General features: G+C 52.5%; 6 protein-coding genes across 6 annotated transcripts; 1 reads left to right on the plus strand and 5 right to left on the minus strand.

The window, feature by feature from the left end:
* Nucleotides 1-266: 266 nt before the first annotated feature.
* HD553DRAFT_136064 (uncharacterized protein) lies at nucleotides 267-2,185 on the minus strand. The gene is made up of 2 exons (XM_046176635.1): nucleotides 1,246-2,185; nucleotides 267-1,187 (listed from the first exon to the last, which is right to left on the minus strand). Exons 1-2 carry the CDS (start codon nucleotides 2,039-2,041, stop codon nucleotides 463-465), a joined length of 1,521 nt encoding a protein of 506 aa, XP_046033090.1. The 5' UTR covers nucleotides 2,042-2,185; the 3' UTR covers nucleotides 267-462.
* HD553DRAFT_136034 (CRM1 C terminal-domain-containing protein) lies at nucleotides 2,186-7,227 on the minus strand. Its single transcript, XM_046176634.1, has 21 exons — nucleotides 7,007-7,227; nucleotides 6,884-6,940; nucleotides 6,715-6,798; nucleotides 6,567-6,603; nucleotides 6,430-6,494; nucleotides 6,296-6,368; nucleotides 6,122-6,228; nucleotides 5,338-6,054; nucleotides 5,065-5,277; nucleotides 4,831-4,992; nucleotides 4,696-4,771; nucleotides 4,418-4,627; nucleotides 4,202-4,353; nucleotides 4,032-4,136; nucleotides 3,748-3,961; nucleotides 3,449-3,678; nucleotides 3,238-3,385; nucleotides 3,077-3,178; nucleotides 2,884-3,012; nucleotides 2,650-2,824; nucleotides 2,186-2,580 (listed from the first exon to the last, which is right to left on the minus strand). The coding sequence occupies exons 2-21, from the start codon at nucleotides 6,887-6,889 to the stop codon at nucleotides 2,331-2,333; spliced, it is 3,255 nt and encodes a 1,084-aa protein (XP_046033091.1). The 5' UTR covers nucleotides 6,890-6,940; nucleotides 7,007-7,227; the 3' UTR covers nucleotides 2,186-2,330.
* Nucleotides 7,228-7,351: 124 nt separating this feature from the next.
* On the minus strand, nucleotides 7,352-8,689 carry HD553DRAFT_136099 (uncharacterized protein). Its single transcript, XM_046176636.1, has 6 exons — nucleotides 8,507-8,689; nucleotides 8,384-8,436; nucleotides 8,163-8,245; nucleotides 7,952-8,077; nucleotides 7,784-7,870; nucleotides 7,352-7,705 (listed from the first exon to the last, which is right to left on the minus strand). Coding segments are annotated over exons 1-6 (537 nt in total). The 5' UTR covers nucleotides 8,509-8,689; the 3' UTR covers nucleotides 7,352-7,519.
* Nucleotides 8,690-11,313: 2,624 nt separating this feature from the next.
* HD553DRAFT_337382 (uncharacterized protein) lies at nucleotides 11,314-15,206 on the minus strand (the record flags this gene model as incomplete). Its single annotated transcript, XM_046182284.1, has 7 exons — nucleotides 11,314-12,034; nucleotides 12,095-12,514; nucleotides 12,573-12,825; nucleotides 12,883-13,096; nucleotides 13,159-13,503; nucleotides 13,562-14,179; nucleotides 14,255-15,206. 7 exons carry the CDS (start codon nucleotides 15,204-15,206, stop codon nucleotides 11,525-11,527), a joined length of 3,312 nt encoding a protein of 1,103 aa, XP_046033093.1. The 3' UTR covers nucleotides 11,314-11,524.
* Nucleotides 15,207-15,668: 462 nt separating this feature from the next.
* HD553DRAFT_318862 (actin family) lies at nucleotides 15,669-17,988 on the minus strand. The gene is made up of 13 exons (XM_046180939.1): nucleotides 17,809-17,988; nucleotides 17,716-17,746; nucleotides 17,574-17,638; nucleotides 17,371-17,497; nucleotides 17,218-17,292; nucleotides 17,019-17,143; nucleotides 16,801-16,923; nucleotides 16,535-16,724; nucleotides 16,382-16,462; nucleotides 16,227-16,320; nucleotides 16,066-16,151; nucleotides 15,951-16,004; nucleotides 15,669-15,885 (listed from the first exon to the last, which is right to left on the minus strand). The coding sequence occupies exons 1-13, from the start codon at nucleotides 17,829-17,831 to the stop codon at nucleotides 15,823-15,825; spliced, it is 1,137 nt and encodes a 378-aa protein (XP_046033094.1). The 5' UTR covers nucleotides 17,832-17,988; the 3' UTR covers nucleotides 15,669-15,822.
* Nucleotides 17,989-18,499: 511 nt separating this feature from the next.
* Nucleotides 18,500-19,364, plus strand: HD553DRAFT_345755 (uncharacterized protein; the record flags this gene model as incomplete). The annotated part of the gene is made up of 6 exons (XM_046183125.1): nucleotides 18,500-18,634; nucleotides 18,713-18,798; nucleotides 18,851-18,872; nucleotides 18,963-18,999; nucleotides 19,074-19,214; nucleotides 19,309-19,364. 6 exons carry the CDS (start codon nucleotides 18,500-18,502, stop codon nucleotides 19,362-19,364), a joined length of 477 nt encoding a protein of 158 aa, XP_046033095.1.
* Between the last annotated feature and the right edge of the window lie 7 nt (nucleotides 19,365-19,371).

A 19,371-nucleotide genomic window follows, 5' to 3' on the forward strand; every position in this document is an offset into this window, starting at 1 on the left:
TCCCTTTCTGGAGCCCCTAATTCATGCCCTCGCCGTCTTCTTCCCGGTTCCGTAATCGAACACGTCTTCATGCGAGAACAGGACCAATCCCCTCCTCTTGCCCTCGAACGGCATCACCGCATGCTTCAACAGCGCCGATTTCATCAGAACAAATTGCCCTGGCCTGTATTCGAGTCTGAACGCCGTTCGATCAGATCCGACGATCAGATCGCCGCCGACAAAGTCGCCAAGGTTGGTCATAGCTACCCAACCTTCTTGATCGTCCGAGTTGTCTTTGTGAGGGAGGACGCGGACCTGGAAAGGGATGGCCAGGCCGAGAAATGTCGTTCGTGGGGTCTTGCGGATGGTTTGAAGGGTGGTATATTTGTCGCAGAGGGTTTCAAAGTTGTCCTTGTACCTGCAAGACCGGTAGGCATGATCAGGGACGAGAAGGCCCGGAACACGATGACCATCGGGAATATCTCACCTTTTACATGATTTCGGTTCGAGCAATCTGAATAGCATCGCTGCCGCCTGCTGCCACGGCGCCATGGCTTCCAAAAATCGACTCGCCGGTTCAAACCTCCAGACGTTATTCAAGCCATGACATTGGGACGAGATGACCGGACCTCGATGCGGCTGGCCCTGAGCGATCCAGAAGGCGAAGTGCCAAACGCCGACGTTATCCGCTCCGTACTTGGCCCTCATCTCTTCTAGAGCGTGATGTCGGGTGTCGCTCTTGCCCGGAAGAGGTAGCGGCCCATTCCATTTCTCACGTAGCGTCTCGAGGCTGTCCGTCAGGTGAGCGATGAACTTGGCTCCGACTTCTGGATCCTCCCAGCCCTTCGTCAAGGCATTGTCGAGCTTGTACAACACGATCTCCCCATCGTTGGTCCTGATGATCGCGTTTCCTCTGATCTGCGGGAGGTCCACCATCGCGGCATCCCATTCCTTAACGACGCGTTCCCACTGCTCGACCTCTTCCGGAGTATACTTCTGCTGAGCCTTTTTAGGCTTCCGTCTTCCAGCTTGTTTGACTAGGTCCGGGTAGGAGAGCGGGAGGGTGAGGAGTTTGATATTGGCACAGGCTTGTTGAACGATTTCGAACCAGTGGAGCGTATCACCTTCAGGCCAGTCGTGTGGGCCCGTCTCGGTGGGAAATTCGTCGAGGTTGGGTGGCAGCACGTTGTGTCCACTCTCGGCCGTATCTACTGATCTGGAATGTCAGCAGGGAAGACAATACCATAAACGAAACCCCTGACGGACCGATCATCTTTCGATACTCGTCGTCCACGACGGCATCCCATAATGTGCGAGGCACGGCAGGTTCCTCCTGCCCCTCTTCATCCTCCTGGAATCTCTTCGACTTCTTCTTCCTTTTTTGGGTTGCCAAAGGCTGCTCGCTGTCTGCCTGTTCAATCGGTTTCGAAGCTGGAGCGAGATCCGACGGATTAGAAAGAGAACGTCGCTTGGATGGCTTCTCGCCGGTCTCGGCAGGCTTTCTGCGTTTCTTCACATCGGCCTTGTCCTCTGGCTTGACATTGGGTACAGCCGGTAGGATCTGTTGAGCAGCGAGCTCTTCTGCCTTGGCAGCCCATCGCGCTGTCAGGCGATTCTTTGCAAGCGCTATCCAGTTGCGAGGAAGATCGAGGCTTTCCCTCCGATCCGCAAAGTGTCTCTCGTACTCGATCTCTATTAGATATTGATCCACGCCCAATCCGTCGATCCAGTGGTCGCCCTCGTAGAGATATCTGAGCAATCCCTTGTACAGATTCGCTGTCTCGTCCATCGTACTCGTGGTCCTCAAGAGATAAAATAAAGTCCACTGTCGCTCGGCACCAGTCTTGACCTGATTCAGCTCTGCGAGGGCGACCCCTAGCTGATGCCTCGACGATCCTGTAGTTGCCAGCCTGAGAGCGTTCAATTCGTATCTTCCGCGATCGGCCTCGAAGAGAAAGGCTTGTAATTCTGTCAGAAATGGCATCACTGCGACAGCCGGGAGTGCAACACAATGCTGATGCCTTGATCGGGCAGAGGATGAGAAGTATGGACGTAGGTGCATATATCTGTGAATGATGATATGAGAAGATGTCGAGTGCTCAAGCTTGAGCTGATTCGGCTCGAAGTTGAATTGCGCCCGGCAGGCGAACAGAATCCTCTAACAGCCACAACAACATTTGGTCATTAGATGTAAATATCGCACACGCGGCATGATTCGGCTTGATCGGTCTCAAGCTCTTAGTCCCCAGATGATACAGCAAAGCAGAAAGTAAGAAGGGCGTAAACGGAATGCGTAATTCGGACAGGACCTTGACCCTTGCCACCGGAAAGAATCGATATAGCGAGACCGCTCATAGCTCCGCGTCGTCGTCGATCTGGGATGGTTTGAGCAGACCGGGCACCCGCATCGCCGCTTCCTTTTCTGCCTGCGCCTTTTGCTCGAGCTCGGCCTCCTTGTCGGCGACGTACAGCTCGGCATTGTCGTCCTCGCCCGCAGAGAATTCCTTGAGTGAGATGAGGAAATCTCGCAAGGTGAGCTTGAATCGCTCGACGTCACCAGAGGCGTCGAACAGCAAGTTGACGAAAGTCTTGATTTGGTTGCTGCGAACGGTGCAAACGGATAAGCAGTTGTTAACATCTCGTGAATGGCGATATATCCATCGAGCGTACCTCTGCACATGTGCAAACGCGTTTTGCAAAAGGTTGGCAATGTGCTCTCGCAGGAACACGCCGTTGGTAATGTCCGGCTGTGTCACGACTGCGGGATCCCAGAGCGGAGCCTGGACCTGACCAGATTCAACGAGGTTGATGAGCTTCTGCAGCAGAAGAGCTTGCAATTTGAATCCTGCGAAAGCCCGCGATAAGCACAAGGATCCTATAGTCGCACAGAAAGCATCGACTTACCGCTCTTGTGGTCGGTATCCGTCAGAACGTAGAACACATCACCGAGCATGGCCAAAAGGTACTGCTGGAAGAAGGCGTTTGCAACGGCGGCGTCCTCCTTGGTGAAGTTGCGGACAAGCTCGATGGCGACTATGATGAACGGTTATCAGCGCCAGTCAGGCAAGCAATGTGAGTCAGGCGATGCAAGACTTACGATTGAGTCCGATCTCGGCAATGTCTCGCATTGTATGCTTGATAGCCCAAATAATTGAATCCATGAGCAGCTTGAATTGAGCGGCCGGAAGCTCGAGCAAAGCTGTAACAGAAAGTCACTTAACATCGCGGTCAATGCCGCTATCTTCTCCAGCGACCTACCTGGGAAGCACGAGATATTGATCGCTCGCAGCATGCGGAAGAATCCTCCTCGATGCTCAGGGAACTCAGCAAAGTCCTTGTTGATCATCTCCAAGGTGGGCTCGAAAACGGAATTGAGAATGGGTGCGATCTGGGGGTTGAGACTCGCCTATACTCCGTCGCGAAGTATCAGCCAAGGTCCAGGGCTCGATCGTGACATCGAAACACTCACTCCAAGAACACCGACGATCGTGGCGATCAAGTTCAGCACCTCGGCATCACGTGCAGGCGCCACATTGCGCGAATAGTCTCCCAGGACGGCCTCCAGGAGACCAGGGATCAGGTTGGCGTTGGTGCCCTCCAGGTCTTCTGCTCGCTTGATGTACGTCTCGACCAGTTTCAGGATCTCCTTCTTGATAGTTCGTAAGGCTCGGACCTTCGGGGTTCGAGTCGCAACAAGCCCTAAAGTGACATGCAAATGCCAAGTCAGTCGACATGGTAGCCCACAGGCAAGTGACATGTATAGCTTACCCTGTTCAGCAACCGCCGTGCTGACGTTGTTGCTAGCAGCTCCGTAGAGACCAAGCATGTCAACCCAGAGCCTGCCCAATTGAGGCAAAAAGTATGGCCCAATAGCGACACAGGCTGCGACGTTTGTTTTCAGAATGTTCCCGATCTGCTTGACATTCTCGGGATCTCCGAGAACATCTACGCCGTTGGCCTGACGCATCATCAAGTTCAACCACTGTAAGGGTATATCATCGAGGTCATTAGCTTGACCGATTGGACTGCACGGATGGGGAAAAAATACTCGCCAGTTCGTTCGGCGTGCTCATGAGACGCTCAATAAGCTTCTCTTGTACCGTCTTGTGGGGCTGAGCCGAGATCATGTGCCCGACTGCCTCGTAGAAAGTGTGAACCTAGAAGAGGCAGGATCTAGGTTGAGTGACATATTGACGCGACGGTTCTGCCTGATCTCGCTTACCTGTGCGGGCTGAAGATCACCAGTGATCCGGTGCAGATTACGAAGGATCTCATCTATGAAAGGCTCCGATTCGCCAGCCTGCTGCATAACAAAGTGTCGCTTGCACTTTTGCGAGATTTTAATGAAGGTGTCGCATGCCATGTCTTGTACACCTGATACGAGCGTGATCGACGTGATCAACTTTTATTTCAAAGTTGTTACTTGCCTACCGCTTACCTTCATGAGTCTCGTGCATGAACTCGAAAAGCTTGTTGACGACAGTCTTGAGGAACTTCCAGTGGGCTTTGAGGAATCGAGGGTATTGGCCAACGATGTACATAATGTCGGAGGCGCAGACCGCCTTGTTGTCCTTTCCACGCTTTTGCTCGGTCAAGCCGAGGAGATCCTTGATGACCGTAACCAGGAAACGCTTCTCCACCTCCTCGCCTGGAGGAAACGTCAAAGAGATCGGATCAGTGTCCGCGGATTGCGGATCTAAGCTTGAAAGCACTGACTCATAGCTCCAGATATCGATCCGATAGCCCAACAGAGGGTGTTCAAGTTGTTCCAAGACCACTCCGAACCGTCAATCTACAAAAATCCGCTGATCAGCTTGAAACACGGACAACGTCTAAAACCCTGTCACCCACCTGTTTTGACAACTTCGTCGTCATGATGGCCTCGGTATCCTGCACATCCAGATGCGTCAAGTAGACAAGAATGGATCGCATTGTCTTGTACAGGACAATTGTGTCGGACTCCTTCATGAACTCTCGAACGATCTCTCCCTCGTCGTTCTCGACGATCAAGACCTGAAAGGCGATGCACAACATCTCAGTTCCTCCACATTTGCTACCTCGACAGTCGATGTCTAGTGTGCTCACCTCCTCAGGCTTGACCATCCGCGAAATCATGACCAAACGGAGCTGTGATAGAATGTCCGAGTATACACCCTTCCTCAAGCTCGAAGCGTTGCTTTGCGCCGATGTTCCGAGACCCATGCCCGTCGAGACACCTCCGAGGTTCAAGGCCATCAGAGGGTTCATCTCACCCATGATGGGAGCCAACTGAGTCTCCTCGTAGAGATCGCTGACGAGCTGTATCAGGCCGGCCAATCAGTCAGGTGAGCCCGGGGAGTCATCTAGAGGTGAACACACCTTGGTCCAGTATTCGAGACAAATCTTAAAGATCTCTCGGTCGTCAACCGTCGAGATCTTGACCAAGTAGTAGTGGGCGTTCAGAAGAAGGTCCTTCATGTCGTCAGTCTCAATGAGCCTGAGGTGAATGCCCAAAAAGTTGGTAAGGAACAGAGCCAAGTTGTTGATGAGCTGCTGATCGTCGTCGGATGAGGTCTCGTAAGCAGCCTTGATGTCGGTGTGGGTGGGGATCATGCGGTTGACAGCTGTCATGACGCCCGCGAACATGTTGATGAACTTGGTGTTGTAGTCGTTCGAGATGTCAAGACCACCGATTTCAGACAAGCATTTGAGAGTGGTGTTTCTGAACTCTATGGGATCGAGGAATTTGGTGACCAGCATGTCGATCAAGGGAGTTTCGAAGATGAATCCGAGGGGAATCCAGTTCAAGAAACGCAATAGCGTCTCCAAGGTCGCTTTGATCAAGCTCGTTTTGTTGGCCTTTTCGAGGACTTCGCTACAGAGCTGGAAGATCTCGGAGAATTCTCCACACATTTGGTTTTTGAGGTTCTTGGTCTTGGCCTGGGTCATTTGTTCGGCCGAGTAGTCAAAGATCTCCTCTGACAACAACTTGAGGATGATCATGTTGTTTTCGCAGAGCGACAGGTTGGTCTTGGACGATGCCACGATCTCGGGAATGAACGACGGCCAGTCATGAGGCCAGGCTTGTTTGAGGATCTACACACGATTGTTGATTGATATCAGCCTGAGATATACTGCGTAATCGTCAAACAGGTGGTCTCACCTGTACCAACACCAAGTTGAGCTTGTTCACGTAGGCCTTTTCCGTTCTCAGCCTGGTCTCATCCGAAGCGACATCCACGATAGCCTGGACGATGAAGTTTCGGATACCTGTGTAATGACATACGGTCGTCATTAGATGCTGTGTCATACACCTCGTGTAAACAGGTATGCTCACCCTGCTGCTGATCCACCGGCAAGGCTTTCCATCTCGTCTGAATCAGCTTTTCGAGAATTTGCAGAGCGATGTACTGATAGGGCGAACACTGATTAGTGACGTTTGAAGCACGACCCGACATGTGGAATGCCCACCTTGGTCTGCGATCCACATCCGGACTCGAGGATGGCAGGCACACGGCTCCAGGCATCGGGATGCTCTAAGATGTACCAGGTCATCGTGAATCAGCTGAGAGGTCATAGATCTGATTGAAGACATCCAATACACATACCTTGGAATTGAGTCAGCACTTGTTGGGCCAGGTTTTGCTGCAGAGACCGGCCGAGACAACGAGATCGAGCGCAATCAGTCTCTACACAACGCAGAACTTATACGCCGGGTTGACCGGAACGTGCTAGATCACAGGCCCGTAAACTCACCTCTTGCCTGTTCCCGGAGAACATGGCAGTCACAATCCTATCCAACAGAGTGACATCCAAGTCTTGAGAGAAATCGAGAATGGCCTGAGAGAACAGGTTGCATTCGTCAGCTCAAAGAACCCGCAAACTGATAGCGGAATGTAGGCAGGGTCCGCCGAATGGGACTCACCTCCATAATTGTGCAAGTTCCGCTGTCGCAGGTCTAGTTGATGCACGGGCGAGGATACTACTCGATTAGATGGTTAGCGTACATCTTGAATCAGTAATGGATGCCTCGGAAAGGTAGACTTGCCACTTCAACGCCACGGATTCCGACAAAGAGGATACAAAGCCTGCGTTCCTTTTTCTTGCTATCTTGCAGCGAGATCGAGGCGCGTACGTGCAGAAAGTTGACTAAGAATCTGAGGACCGTACCTGAACGACTAGATTCGTTTGCTTGAGCTCTATTGAGGTGTTTGAGGGCTAAAAGGGTTCTTCAGCACTGATAGCTCGACTCTGAAGAGCCGGTAGATGATCGATGATCGATGAATGATGTTGACGAGTCGGACAGGCAGGACCGTCTCGCGCGGAACCGTGAAGGAATTAGGTAAGCAGATCCAAAGGAATGTTCGATCAACCCTGCAGGTGATTCTTCATTCCGTTGGGTTTCGTGCATCTCCGAAAAAGACAGTTCGCAGGCAGATTCAAGAATAGTATTATAGTCCAGTGCGGAGAATCAATGGAGAGCGTACAAAGGTATCGTGGTGTGGAAATCGTAGGTGCAGACGAGAAACAGGACGGGGGACGACAAGGCGAAAGGAATCGCTCATCGAGCAGCAGGGGCAGCCGTGGTGTAGCCAGGTCCTCCACCGACACCGGTGCCGACTGGCTCGTTTCCGTATCCTGTAGTTCCGGGAGCCATACCGGTAGTACCAGTGGTACCAGTCGGGTGCGATCCAACGGACTCGAGCTGATGAAGCTTTTCGCTTCGAGTCGCGTTGTTGATGTCGTGCTGTGAAGGTACAGTACAAATAGTGTCAGCGCGGTTGTCAGTAGCGGCTAGACCAGTCCCTTGACCGTTCGGTCTCACCTTGTGCTGAACCTGTTCAAGAGCCTTCTTCTTGGCGGCGATCGTCTGCTCAGCCTCCAAGTGGTGCTGATCCTTGAGTTGGATATCCTGGCGTATCGTCGTCACAAAGCGAAGGTACGTGATGAGCCTTCGGATTCATTCCACCGAGTAGTTAACGACTAGTCTCACCTTGGCCAACTTTTGCTCTCGGCTCAGAGCAGCCTCGTGCTCGTGCTGCAGCTGATTCAATTTGGCCGCCAGCTTGTGCTCAGTCTCGACAGCCTTGGCGTGAGCCTTGATGGCAGCGGTGTGCTCCTGTTTGACGGGTTGGCAGAACGAATCGATCAATCATCCAGTCAAAGCTCAGATGCCCGGGGCTATAGGTTGGCGGCTTGCTCACCTTAGCAGTATGGTGCTCAGCCTTCTCAGCCGAGGCGACGTCCTTCAGAGCGTGCTTGACAGCGCTGTCATCGTGTTTGGCCTCTGTATTGTAGCGAACGAACGTCCCGATTATGTGTTAGATGGGATAGTCGTGTCGACAAAAGGTGCATAGCAAAGAGGAACAAAGGTGATCTCATCAGATTGATCGACCAGCACAGAATGAAACGCGATATGGCGTACCCTTGTGCAAGATTTTCTCCTCTTTCTCGGCGGGAGTTTTGTTGAAGAGACCCCTGACGTCGAACAGGTCAAAGTTGGTCAGCCTTGATGTCGCGGTTAGTCATATCGCCATCGCATTCTCACATTGTTAATTGTTATTGTTGTTGAGTTAGCTTTTGTTTGTATTTGGTTGTATATCCCGTGGGGTGAGTGGAATGATGCTTGAAGATGTCAGTAGTTAGAGTCTGAGTGCAAGCGAAGATGCCGTCAAAGGGAATGAGCGGTGTAGTCGGGCGGTCCCCAGTGGCGGTATATATACCACCCCAGCCAAAAAGGCCAAGATGGCGATCCCTTTCGATCACGGCGCCCTTTGCAGCTCGAATATGGTAATGGTCGCGGTAACGGCATTTGATTGGCGCGAGCCGGATGATAAATCGTGACGTCATTTATTACCGTTAGATTATTCCTTCCGGCGAACCATGGTCCGAGATCCGAGACGAGTTTCGAAAGAAAAGGGTTTTCCGTAGAATTCGTAGTGCGACATGACGTCTTGTTCTGTCTTGAATTGATCTTGATCAGGAGCTCAACGGATGGCTAGCCCTTAGAACGTCGATGTCTCGAGAGTGAGGCCGTGCGGAGTGGCGAGAAAAATCCTCCTTGAATGGAATGCTGCCCGACGAGCGACCCCGCGTGGCAGTCTCTCTTGTTGTCGCTCGGCGATGGTCGATTTCGATCCCGTTGCCCATCTCGACGTTTCACTGCAATCATCCGTCTCGGGATGTAAATCTCGGTGGGACCCGATGCACAGACTCGGATCGTTCGGCGCTCTGTTAGGACTCTTACGAAGAGGTCAGTGCGTAAGAGAGGACCAAGTGATGCGGCGTTGCGACTGGATCCGACAATTCGCGCAGTGATAATCGCCCGCCGGTCGTCATGCGACCGTGATCCCAAAGGACCCTTTCCGCTCGAACCGGTGGATCGACGCGTAGCGAGACAGTCTCTGACACGGGATGGAAAGAACAGCAAAACTTCTTTCCTAGCTCCTCAAGGTTGAAGTGATCAGACTACCATTGCATGAATGACCTGATCTGAAAGACAAGCAACAAGCAGAGCGATACTTGATAGGCAGCGAATGCAGAACGGGCAAATATACCGCAGGATCCCCTTCGCCGGCGTATTCGGCGCGACACAACGAACTCAAAGGATGATTTTTGAGGTCATCATTCGTATCGCTCTGCTGATATCGCGTGATCCGATCTCCCAACGGAAGTTTATTCGAGGGGAAAGGAGGATCGACGGAGAAACAAATAGCGATCCATCGATCCATCGATTCATCAGCGATCCAGCGACGACCGCGACGACCCACTCTGCCATGTTGCGACCAGCGACCAGGGCGCGGTTGAAGGGCGCACGTACATAGAAGATCGAAGGTGATCCACGATCCACGACGATCACGAGGGTATCATACGGTCCGACCCTGGATGTCGGAACTTCCACGAGCCCCGAACCAGGGTCTCGACCGAGCCGGTTTAGAAAGAAACGTATTGACATTCCCCCGATAAGCCCCGCGACAAGGGGAAAAAGGGGGAGCGATCATCAGCTATCAGAGAAACAACAAACCAGGTGATCTATCTCGAAGCAGATTTTTTGTCGTGGGGAAATAAGGCCAGGTACCGAGTCGTATGTTGGGGAACGTCTTGCCCGTTTGACCCGAAATTCTTGTTTAATATATATATCAAGCGTGCAAGTGCAAGAGGAAGGAGAGGAGTTAGTGCGTCGACTCCTGTTCTTGTCCCCCTCTTTCTCACGTTCTTCAACCCCTCACCCCGTTTCACCCTCAACCTCTACAAAACACCTCAAGAAGTGTACCATAGCTGTATCAGTACCGACTCGTCCTTCTCCAAACACCTTCGACATGTTCTTTCGACGTGAACACCCGTGAGCCGCCACCCTTTCTTCCGATCATCCTTTACCCGAAATCAACTCCTTCGTGGCTGACACGAATACGCCTCGTTCTCTCTTTCCTACATGGTAGCGACTACCTCCGAAGCGGTCCTTCACATTCCGTCGTTGAAGCCGCACAGACCTACTTTCCTGGTCTCGACCTCGACCTACTACAACAGTGGTGGATATATGTCGACGATGGTGGAAGCGTGAAGTCAGGTAAGCGAAAGCACATCGACATTAAGCCGATTTCCTCGTCGTCTCACTCGCCGATACTGGCCTTGCTGGTACAGATGACGTCGCTTTAGCTGTCCAATACGCCGTTGTGCACAAGTAGGGTCGCGACCTTGAAACCTAGAACCTCCCGAGACGGCAACTCATCCCTCTTTTTACAGCTTTGTAAGGAATCTGAATCAGATCCGTAACGAAGAACAAGCCAAGTTGTATATCGAGCTCGGAGTGCAAGCGGAAGCGGAGGGCATCAACGCCCTGAAAGGTCAGCATATCTGGATAGAAGCCTTTCGAGTTCTCCATCTGACCCGTTCTTCCGCCGCAACCAACAGGTACGGGCCCCGATGTTGAAGCCGAGGTAGACTCCTTTCTGAAGCCCGAGCCTCCTGGCCTTGGGACGTCGCTAACCTCGCTTCCTGCTTGATAGAGCTTCAAACTCGCCTACTCTGCCCTTTTCCACGCCCTGAGCTATCCTTTCGACTCTTACCCCGAGAGCTATTCGATGCACTCTTCCTACTCTTCCAGTTCCTCCGCTGGATGGGCTTAGGCGGTTGTGCTACAAAAGGGATACCGCCAAAGACCCGATTCTCATGGCCAACCCAGATACGGATATTATGGACGATCCTTCTCTTATCTTGATCCGCACGGACGATCTTTTCATGACCTCTCTTACGTTTTGTGTCCTTTTGTATTATCAATGGGGTCGGGCGGGACGAGCTGGGTTGCTAGCCTGGAAGACGGCACAGCAGAAATACGAGCCCATATTCACGAGCAAGTCCTTGTTGTATAAACATATATATTTACTATTGCATGCGACTATCACCTTCAGGAGGTCATAGACTATCAAAGGATGAATACAACAGGCAATCTCAGAGGCGTACAACGGTGTGTCTTTCGAATTCGATTGTTACATAGAATTGTTCACATAAACCAGATCAGAATTGAAAAAGGTATAGATATCGTTATTAGGAAAATCATCGTAGCTGTTTACTTTCGCTTTATGGTGTCGTCTTGTGAAGCTGCTCGTGAAATAGCGTGGTCGTTTGGTGGAGTGTCTGACATGACGATGACCCCATTGTCTTCGTCGAACACAGTCACTTCGTCGAGGCTGGGTTTGATAAGCAGAACCGCTGACGAGTCGAAGAGTGGCTGCTCCTCTGCGGCGGAAGCTGGTGGCGATGTGATGCGTTGCGCTGGATCATCCATCATGGCTCGGGCGTTGAGGGTGGTTTCAGTGGCGGATGGTCTTAATCGGCGGCGAGTTGGGGTAGGAGGTACCGTGATGACCAGGTCAGACTCGTCGTCCGTTGGTACGGACTCGGATTCCATAGACCCGCCGCGATCCAGCTGCACAGACCGTAGAGGGTCATTCGCGCCTCGGTTCGAACCAAGGCTGAACCCGTCGTCTGTCTCGGACAAAGATTCCATCCCTGGGTCGTCATCGTCATCACTCCAAGACATGGGTTGATCTTGCACGGAAAAGATTTTATGTCGGACCTGTAGAGAAGGGAGCTCAGTCGCAGCCTTGTCAACTGTCAACAGCAAAACTAAGCTTACGTTGTTCATCCTCGCACAGAAGTCCTGCCAGTCGTCGTGATCCTGAATGAGGAACCCTAAGAGCATACTTGGGTCGAGACTTGACATCGGCATTTTGCGAACTCGGTCGCAATGGAAAGTCGAAAGTTGCTCCGGGGTGTAGGCCGAGGTCAGCCAGGTTACATTGTCCTCGCGAGACCGAAGATCGGGCTGGTCATCCGGCTCTGTATTTCGGGTCGTGGCGTTGATTATGGGGATGGCGCCAGTTTCGGTCCGTGTTCCGACCTTGCGTTCGGCCGAAGGAGTGTGCAGAGGTACCGCTGGCCGTGTGAAGTGGGGATCGAAGTAGAACAACGAATCACCCTGGTACCCCACGAAGTAGTACGAGGATCCGGGTCGCCCTCCTGCAATGCCAACCGTTTGAGGTGCCGTAAATAGTGTCTATATGAACGGCAACTCAGCAAGCATTCTCGACGCTTCAGTCCAGGGCGGAACTCACTTTCAGGCTGTCATAATAAATGGGGTTGACTGCAGTCGTGCCAAGCCTTACGTTGACGAGAACGAGGACCGCTTTTGAACCAAAGCCTGCACCGGTGGGATGAGATTGTTCGGACCAAGGTAAGCCTTGAATGACAGGGCTCCATCCGCCATCGTCCGTGTTTGAGGCGGCAAACACATCTGAGCGGAAAATTATACCATCCGTCGCCGCAGATACAGCGAGGCCACAAGCCGGGAAAGCATTCGTGAGTGTCCTAGGGAAGAGAGGTATTATCAGGACTGTCGGCCGATTCATGATTCAAGCGACTTACTTGATGGCTCCTGCAGCAGTACTCGGTCCGAACCACTCTCCGATCTCCTTGCCTAGCTGCTTCCCAATCAGAGCCATGCGGTGAACCGAAAAGGGGCAGATCGCAGAGGGATCGTCCAAGAACCAGGACAGGATTTGAACATATGACGCCCTGTCTCGTCGAGCTTCTCCGTTTTCGGCGATTTCAGACATTCGATCCGAGTTAGGTCTCCAGTCTGCTTTCGCAAGTCAGAGCGTCAGCCTGCAGGATCCCTTTTATGCCGCGAAGGAAACTCACCTCGCCCCAAATGTCGGCGGATCAGGCTATTTGCGAGTAGACATTGCCCAGTCCTGAGCATGCATCCCCAACCTGCATCGGATGTCAGGCCTCTCTCTGTCGGGTTGCCGGATGACAGTATCCCAGCTCCAACGCTTGAAACCCAAGACCAGCTTGATTTTCCGTTGTTGACGCCAGGCTGAGATGACGACACGAGTATCTCTTGCGGCTCGTTCGAAAGTGGAGGTAGCTGTGCCTCTAGATATGCTTTCGGATTTGGCAGGAACATGTCCGCAGGCAGTGACAAGATAGGTGCGTATTGAGACCGGTATGTGCACCAGACGATCGAGCGAAAGTCTTGCAGGACTGTTTCGAAAGATTCGACATTAGTCTGGAAATCTCTCATTGCAGAGCGATAACTCACATTCGTCTGGCCAACTCTGGGCAGTCGGTGATTGTCTATCCTTCTCCCTGTTCATGGACAAGAGCGACCTCATGCCCCTGCCCGGACTACCGAGAGCGCCGTCACCATCAGAGGTGCCGCTGCCTTTGCCTTTCTTGCCTGGCGACGAGGTAAGATTAAGACTTCCGATGTTCACGCCTGTCTTGCTGCTGAAATAGTTGCTAGAATTCGTCGAGAGCGATGATGGCGACGGTGATCCAGCCCGTTTCGTCTGTAGATGTTTCGATTTGGGACTCCCCGTAGATGCGGAACCCGAAGTCTTTGCGTACTGCCTCCCCCAAGAACCTTCCTCACTGTTACTAGCGTCCTCGCCTAAACGGTCCTCAGGGCCGAGCTCGTAACGATGCTCTACACCTAGGATCCAGATCGGTTCTGTACCTTCGGGTAATGCCTCACTATCCAACACCCATCGACCCATCCCGGCTGCTCGCTGTCTCGCAGCCTGTAAGAAGGATGTCGTCGAAGTCATCTTCCGACCCGGTGAGGCGGTCAGACTGTTCCCAGATGCAGTCGTTAAATCGCCAGGCATGGAAGAAAAGGAGGCTCGACCAGGGGCCGAAACCGAAGTCGGGATCGGACCTGAATTCGCCGACATGAGCGATTCTGGTCGCGTAGAAACCCGACCTTCTCCTGGATTTGCGGTAAACATGTTACCCCGGCCTGGAACGGCGGTCCCGGAGACACCGCCTGTTCCTGCGGTACCCGGTATAATGTTGGCAAACCAATTCGACACTCTCCCGCCGATGCCTGGCTGCTGAGCGTCGGTCGGATATCCCGAATACGTCTCGCTTGATCGTAAAGCTGATGGCCCTGGCGTGGCCGAAGTGGTAACGACCTCGGGGATGTCGCTGAACGTGCCAGAATCTTCGCCCTGCTCCCAATCTCTGAGCGAATTGCCTCGAGGATTCCGAGTTGCAGGCAAGCTGGAAGATACAGGAATAGGTTGTCCCAGCGGAAGATGTGATGGTCCCTGTTGCCTGTAAGGTACGGCAGGAGGTTCGTCCTTCTGGGAACTGCTGCGACGGGATTTGGAAAAGAAAGACCTGGCCGACGATCGAGCGGACGAATGCGAAGAGCGTCTCGAGGGGGGCGAGATGGAGAGATGCGAGGATGGCCCAGCGACTGGCTCATTCGCCGAGGCGACAGAGAATTCCGACGAGGTAGTCGTCAAACTATCTCGCCTTTCGCCTGATGTTCCCGTTGACTGGGATTGCATTCTCGATAAACCGGCAGCGGTCGATGTCGAGTCTGTAGTAGGCAATTCGGGCCGTTCCGACTCCGTCCGGGGCTTGGAGAACAGCTTTGAAGCCTTCTTCTTCAGTCTACGGCTCATCGACTGAGCCGGCTGATCCGATGGCGGCAAACCAGGGTATGTACCCTTCTCCGACTTGGTCTTCTTGGGTTTAGCCCTCAGAGTGTCTTTGCGGGAACGTTTGTCGGCATCGTCCGCGACGTCGAAAAAGCTGTCCCCGACGGCCTCTGGTATATCCCTTCGCATCGTCCTATCTTTCGGACTTGTTTCCCGCTTTGGGAACGCTTGCTGACCACCTAGGTCGCCAAACTCTGAGGGTAGATCCCCGCCCTTGCGAGCGGCCTTGCCGTACATGATGAAGCGAAAGTGTAATGGATATCGAAGACTCGGTCGTGATGGCTTGTACTTGTAGTTGGGCGTTATTGAGGCTAAGTTGAAGGAGGCTATTGAGGTTTATCGTGGTGTGTCGTGTTTGTCGTTATTGCTTGTCAAGTAGTCCAGATCGTACAGGTTGCTGTCGTAACAAGATGAAGTGGACGGCTGTGTCACGTCATTCACATCTGCAACGGCCGGTGTGAGGCGATGATGATGGCGTCTACGGTATGTGGATTCGCTGAGCTTCAGGTTTGTCAAAGCTATTGCTCAAGCTTTTAAGTGATCAAGTGATCCAAGTGAAGACGTAGAAGCGTAGAGAAGTTGCAAGTTGCAAGTTGCGATGCGAGATGGTTGCTCATCAATTCTGATGCCGACCGGCGCTCGCCTAGGCCTTATCTCGGAACCGAAAACGTAGCAAACAACCCTCTCGGTCCGAGCGAAGAGAACGATTCACACAGTCTCGCGTCATCTCGCAGTAATTCGTGTGGAGGGAAGAGCCAGATATGGGAGGTAAGGGTCGTCATGATGGTCATTACAAAGGTCGTCAAAATTGCTCTGGATCAAATCAGACACGCTCCTTGGACCGTGACCGCAACTAGAAAGACTTGCGGTGGATAATATCGGGATCTTCCTGGTATTCTTCTGCCGAGACCCACATCTACAGCCACGAGCGGGGTCAGGCAGATATCTTGCACAAATCGTTCTAATTCTGGTTGAACTCACCTTCTTGAAAGTGCCCAGTCCTGCCAAGATGGATCCTCCGATCCAGGTCGAATACTAAATCCAAACACGTTGCATCAGCCACACGCTTGCCAGAGTTGCCACGTCATTCGCTCACCTTTCGCTCCGGCGGAGCATAGATTTTCAGCTTGACGTCTTTCAACGCAATCTTCTTGACTTCGTTCAGAAGTCGGTCACCGAAACCTACAAAAACAATGCATAATCGAGCTTGAGATCAACACTGCAGGCTTATGATTTGAGTCTCTATATCGAACCCACCTCGACACAAGGTAGACCCTCCACTGAGGATAATGTTACCATAGAGGTTTTTCCGCAGATCGAGGTCGGTCCGGTTCAAGGAATCGACGATAACCTACGCTTACGAGCGCGGTCAATCTCGAGAGCTCGTTGTGAATCATTGAGTTCCAGCTCACCTGATGTACACCCGGATCCTCCATCCCGATCAATTCTGGGTTAAACAGGATCTCCGGCGCCCAATATCGTTCGCTTCCGAGCTGACAAAAGGGTATGCTCATCCAGTCAGTCTGCCTTGATCGCTCGCCTTGGACAAGAACACTTCGACCAACCTGAATGACCTTGCCATCTGGCAACCGAAACTCTTCCGTCCTTCCCAACATCTCCTTGTCCTCCCTCGCCAGATTAGGAGCGATGTAACAGGTCCTTTCCTTGATCGTCCTCACGACCTCTTTCTCAGCCGACGTATGGAGGTAATGGCCTGACTTGCGGAGCAAAAGCTGCAAGTTGTCCGTGATATCTCTGACATGCCGAATAGGTCAGTTGACATCAGTCTATGCATGGGCGACTAGTGGACACCGCACTGCATTACACTCACCGGCCGGCGATATCTACCCGTCGAATCGCATGTGGCATTGAAAATCCTTCGAATACGGGGACGGCATGTGTCACGCCATCCCCTGAATCCAAGACTATCCCTGTCGTCCGTCCGCTCGAGTACCTATAGTAGCCACACCCAACGAGAACGGAACGGAAACGAAAAAACTTCAGCCATCGTCGACGTAAATACAGAGGGAGGAACAACATTTTGCTCACAAACTCAGTACAGCCTGGACGCTAGTGAACAGCGCTGGGACGTTGAACTGCTCGAAGAAGATCTGAGCCGCTACGTCCCTGTTCGATCGGGGGTTCAAGGGTGCTTCCGTTAACAGGACGGGGTGCTGAAAATGAAGGGATTCGAAAGGTCAGACCCGATGTTGAAGCTGAGAAGATGAGTTGTGTAGAACCGACTGACCTCTTCTGATGCGGTTCCAAGACCTTCCCGGTAGACATAGTTCCATATCCGTTCCATATCGTCCCAGTCCGTGACCTGATGTCCGTCACCAACACCGCCAACACCCCTCGTCAGCTCAATCAGCCCAACTACGATCCGAGAGTTCAAACTGACGATGCCATGTTCTACCGGCCATTTGATCTTGAGCAGCCCTCTCAATTCTTGAGCTCTTCGACCGATATAGACCTCCTTCTCGTCGAAATCCGTGGCCATGATCTTGGGGTGCTTCGGCCGACCGATACTGTAATGGCCGAGGAGACAGCTTGTTAGAACTAAGAATAAGAGGAGGGCTTGACGGATGGAGGATTTCGACTCGCAAGTTCGGAAAGTAACATTTCGGTTGTTCTTGACCTGCAAATCCGGCTTTGATCGTACCAGATCCCTAAATTGCGTGCAAGCGAGTTCAACCAACGAATGATCGATGCCTGTACCCACACAGCTGCTCGACATAAGGCTTACATTGTCAATAACGACAGGCTGATTTGTGAGACTATCATACAAGACGCCCCGCTTAGCCTGATCGGGACATATTGGATTCAGGACCCGACTCACACGTCTTCGAAATCAGGTGGCATATTGAGAGGTATGTGACGGGCTTGGTAGCAGCGGAATGTTATGTCAGGCCTTTCTGTCCCGGCGAGCAAGGAAGGTGGTGGCTATAACAACCACGAGACCACGGATATCTTTGACTATAGCCTTATGAGATCTAGAGGTCTGAAGTGTACAGCATCCCTTCCAGCTTGTAGCTGAACCTGATCCATCGTCGTTGATCTGTTGCTCTTGTTGATCTTTCCCCCCCCCGCGCAACGGAGCTGTCGCGCCAGTCCTCGGTCGGTCGGTCAGTGCCGTCCGCAGCTGTCAACGATCGATCGCGATTTCGACCCTCGACGCAAACGTATATGGGCTCCAGTAGCCAGTAGCCAGTAGCCAGTAGCTAGTAGGTCCTATGCCGAAGATCTAAAGTGCAGCGCAACCTGGGTCGAACTACTACTGGCAGGTCCCCCCCGCTGACAAACATGACATGACAGACGGTTACCAGCTCGGCCCGGATGCAAATATTTGCCGAGCGTGCCGAGGTTAACGAGCAGCGAAACTCGTGTCCAGTAGAGTATATATACCACAGACCCACAGACTTTCAGGTTGTGACCGATCGACAACATATCGGCCTGCTACTCGTTCTTCCCATCACCGAACTCGTAACATCTCGATAGAATCGAAACATATACCCCTCCTTGACACCACCATGTTCGCCGCTTCCAACTCGACCGGGCTCGTGCTCACCCTGCCTAGCAACTACCTCTTCGTCGGGCTCGTCGGTGTCGGTACCTTCTGGGTCAATCTCCTCCAAATCTTGCAAGTTTCCAAGTACAGGAAGCTTGTCAGTTGAGAAACACGTGCTCAAACATTCTTCACCTTGACCAAGCTCATACCGGGTGCTTCTCTGTGATTCAAATAGTCCGGAATCGAGTACCCTCAGCACATGGCCACTCAGGAGCAGGCCAAGTCGAGCCAAGCTGCCATGAAGTTTAACTGCGCTCAAAGGTAGGCCTTGAGGCAAGGCGTTCTCATACATGAATTCGATACTGACGGTCAGGATTGTGAACGCGGCTATAGGGGTACATAAAGCTCGGTATCAGGCTGCTGCATCAGGCGACTAGGCTGAACTCGTATTGCCCGTCTTTGCAGCTCACGCTAACACTTTAGAGAACGCTCCGACGTTCCTCGTCGGTCTCTTTTGGACCGGTAAGCCTGCATAATATCTTCCGCCCCCCTTATACAAAGAGCCAACGACGTTTTCTCGCACCGTCCCTGTGCAGGTCTCTACGCTCCTAATCTTGCTGCCTCCCTCGGAGGCCTCTACCTGGTTGGTCGTGTGCTCTACACTCTGGGATACATCAATGCCGGGCCTAAGGGAAGGTTGACTAAGGGTGGCTTGCTAGCTACCTTCGGATACTACCGTGAGTGTCTCCCCCTGTCCCCCTCACACCCTCGTGTTCGGTCGGTCTGGTCTGGTCGTGTTGTCTGGATGAGCTGACGAATTGGATGGTATAGCTTTGATGTTGATCGCGACCTACTACGCTGTCAAACCTCTTCTCGCCCTCGTCTAAGCTACAA

The sequence above is a fragment of the Filobasidium floriforme genome (genome assembly GCF_021052385.1).
Source record: "Filobasidium floriforme strain CBS 6241 chromosome Unknown HD553scaffold_26, whole genome shotgun sequence".
NCBI classification, from domain to species: Eukaryota; Fungi; Basidiomycota; class Tremellomycetes; order Filobasidiales; family Filobasidiaceae; genus Filobasidium; species Filobasidium floriforme.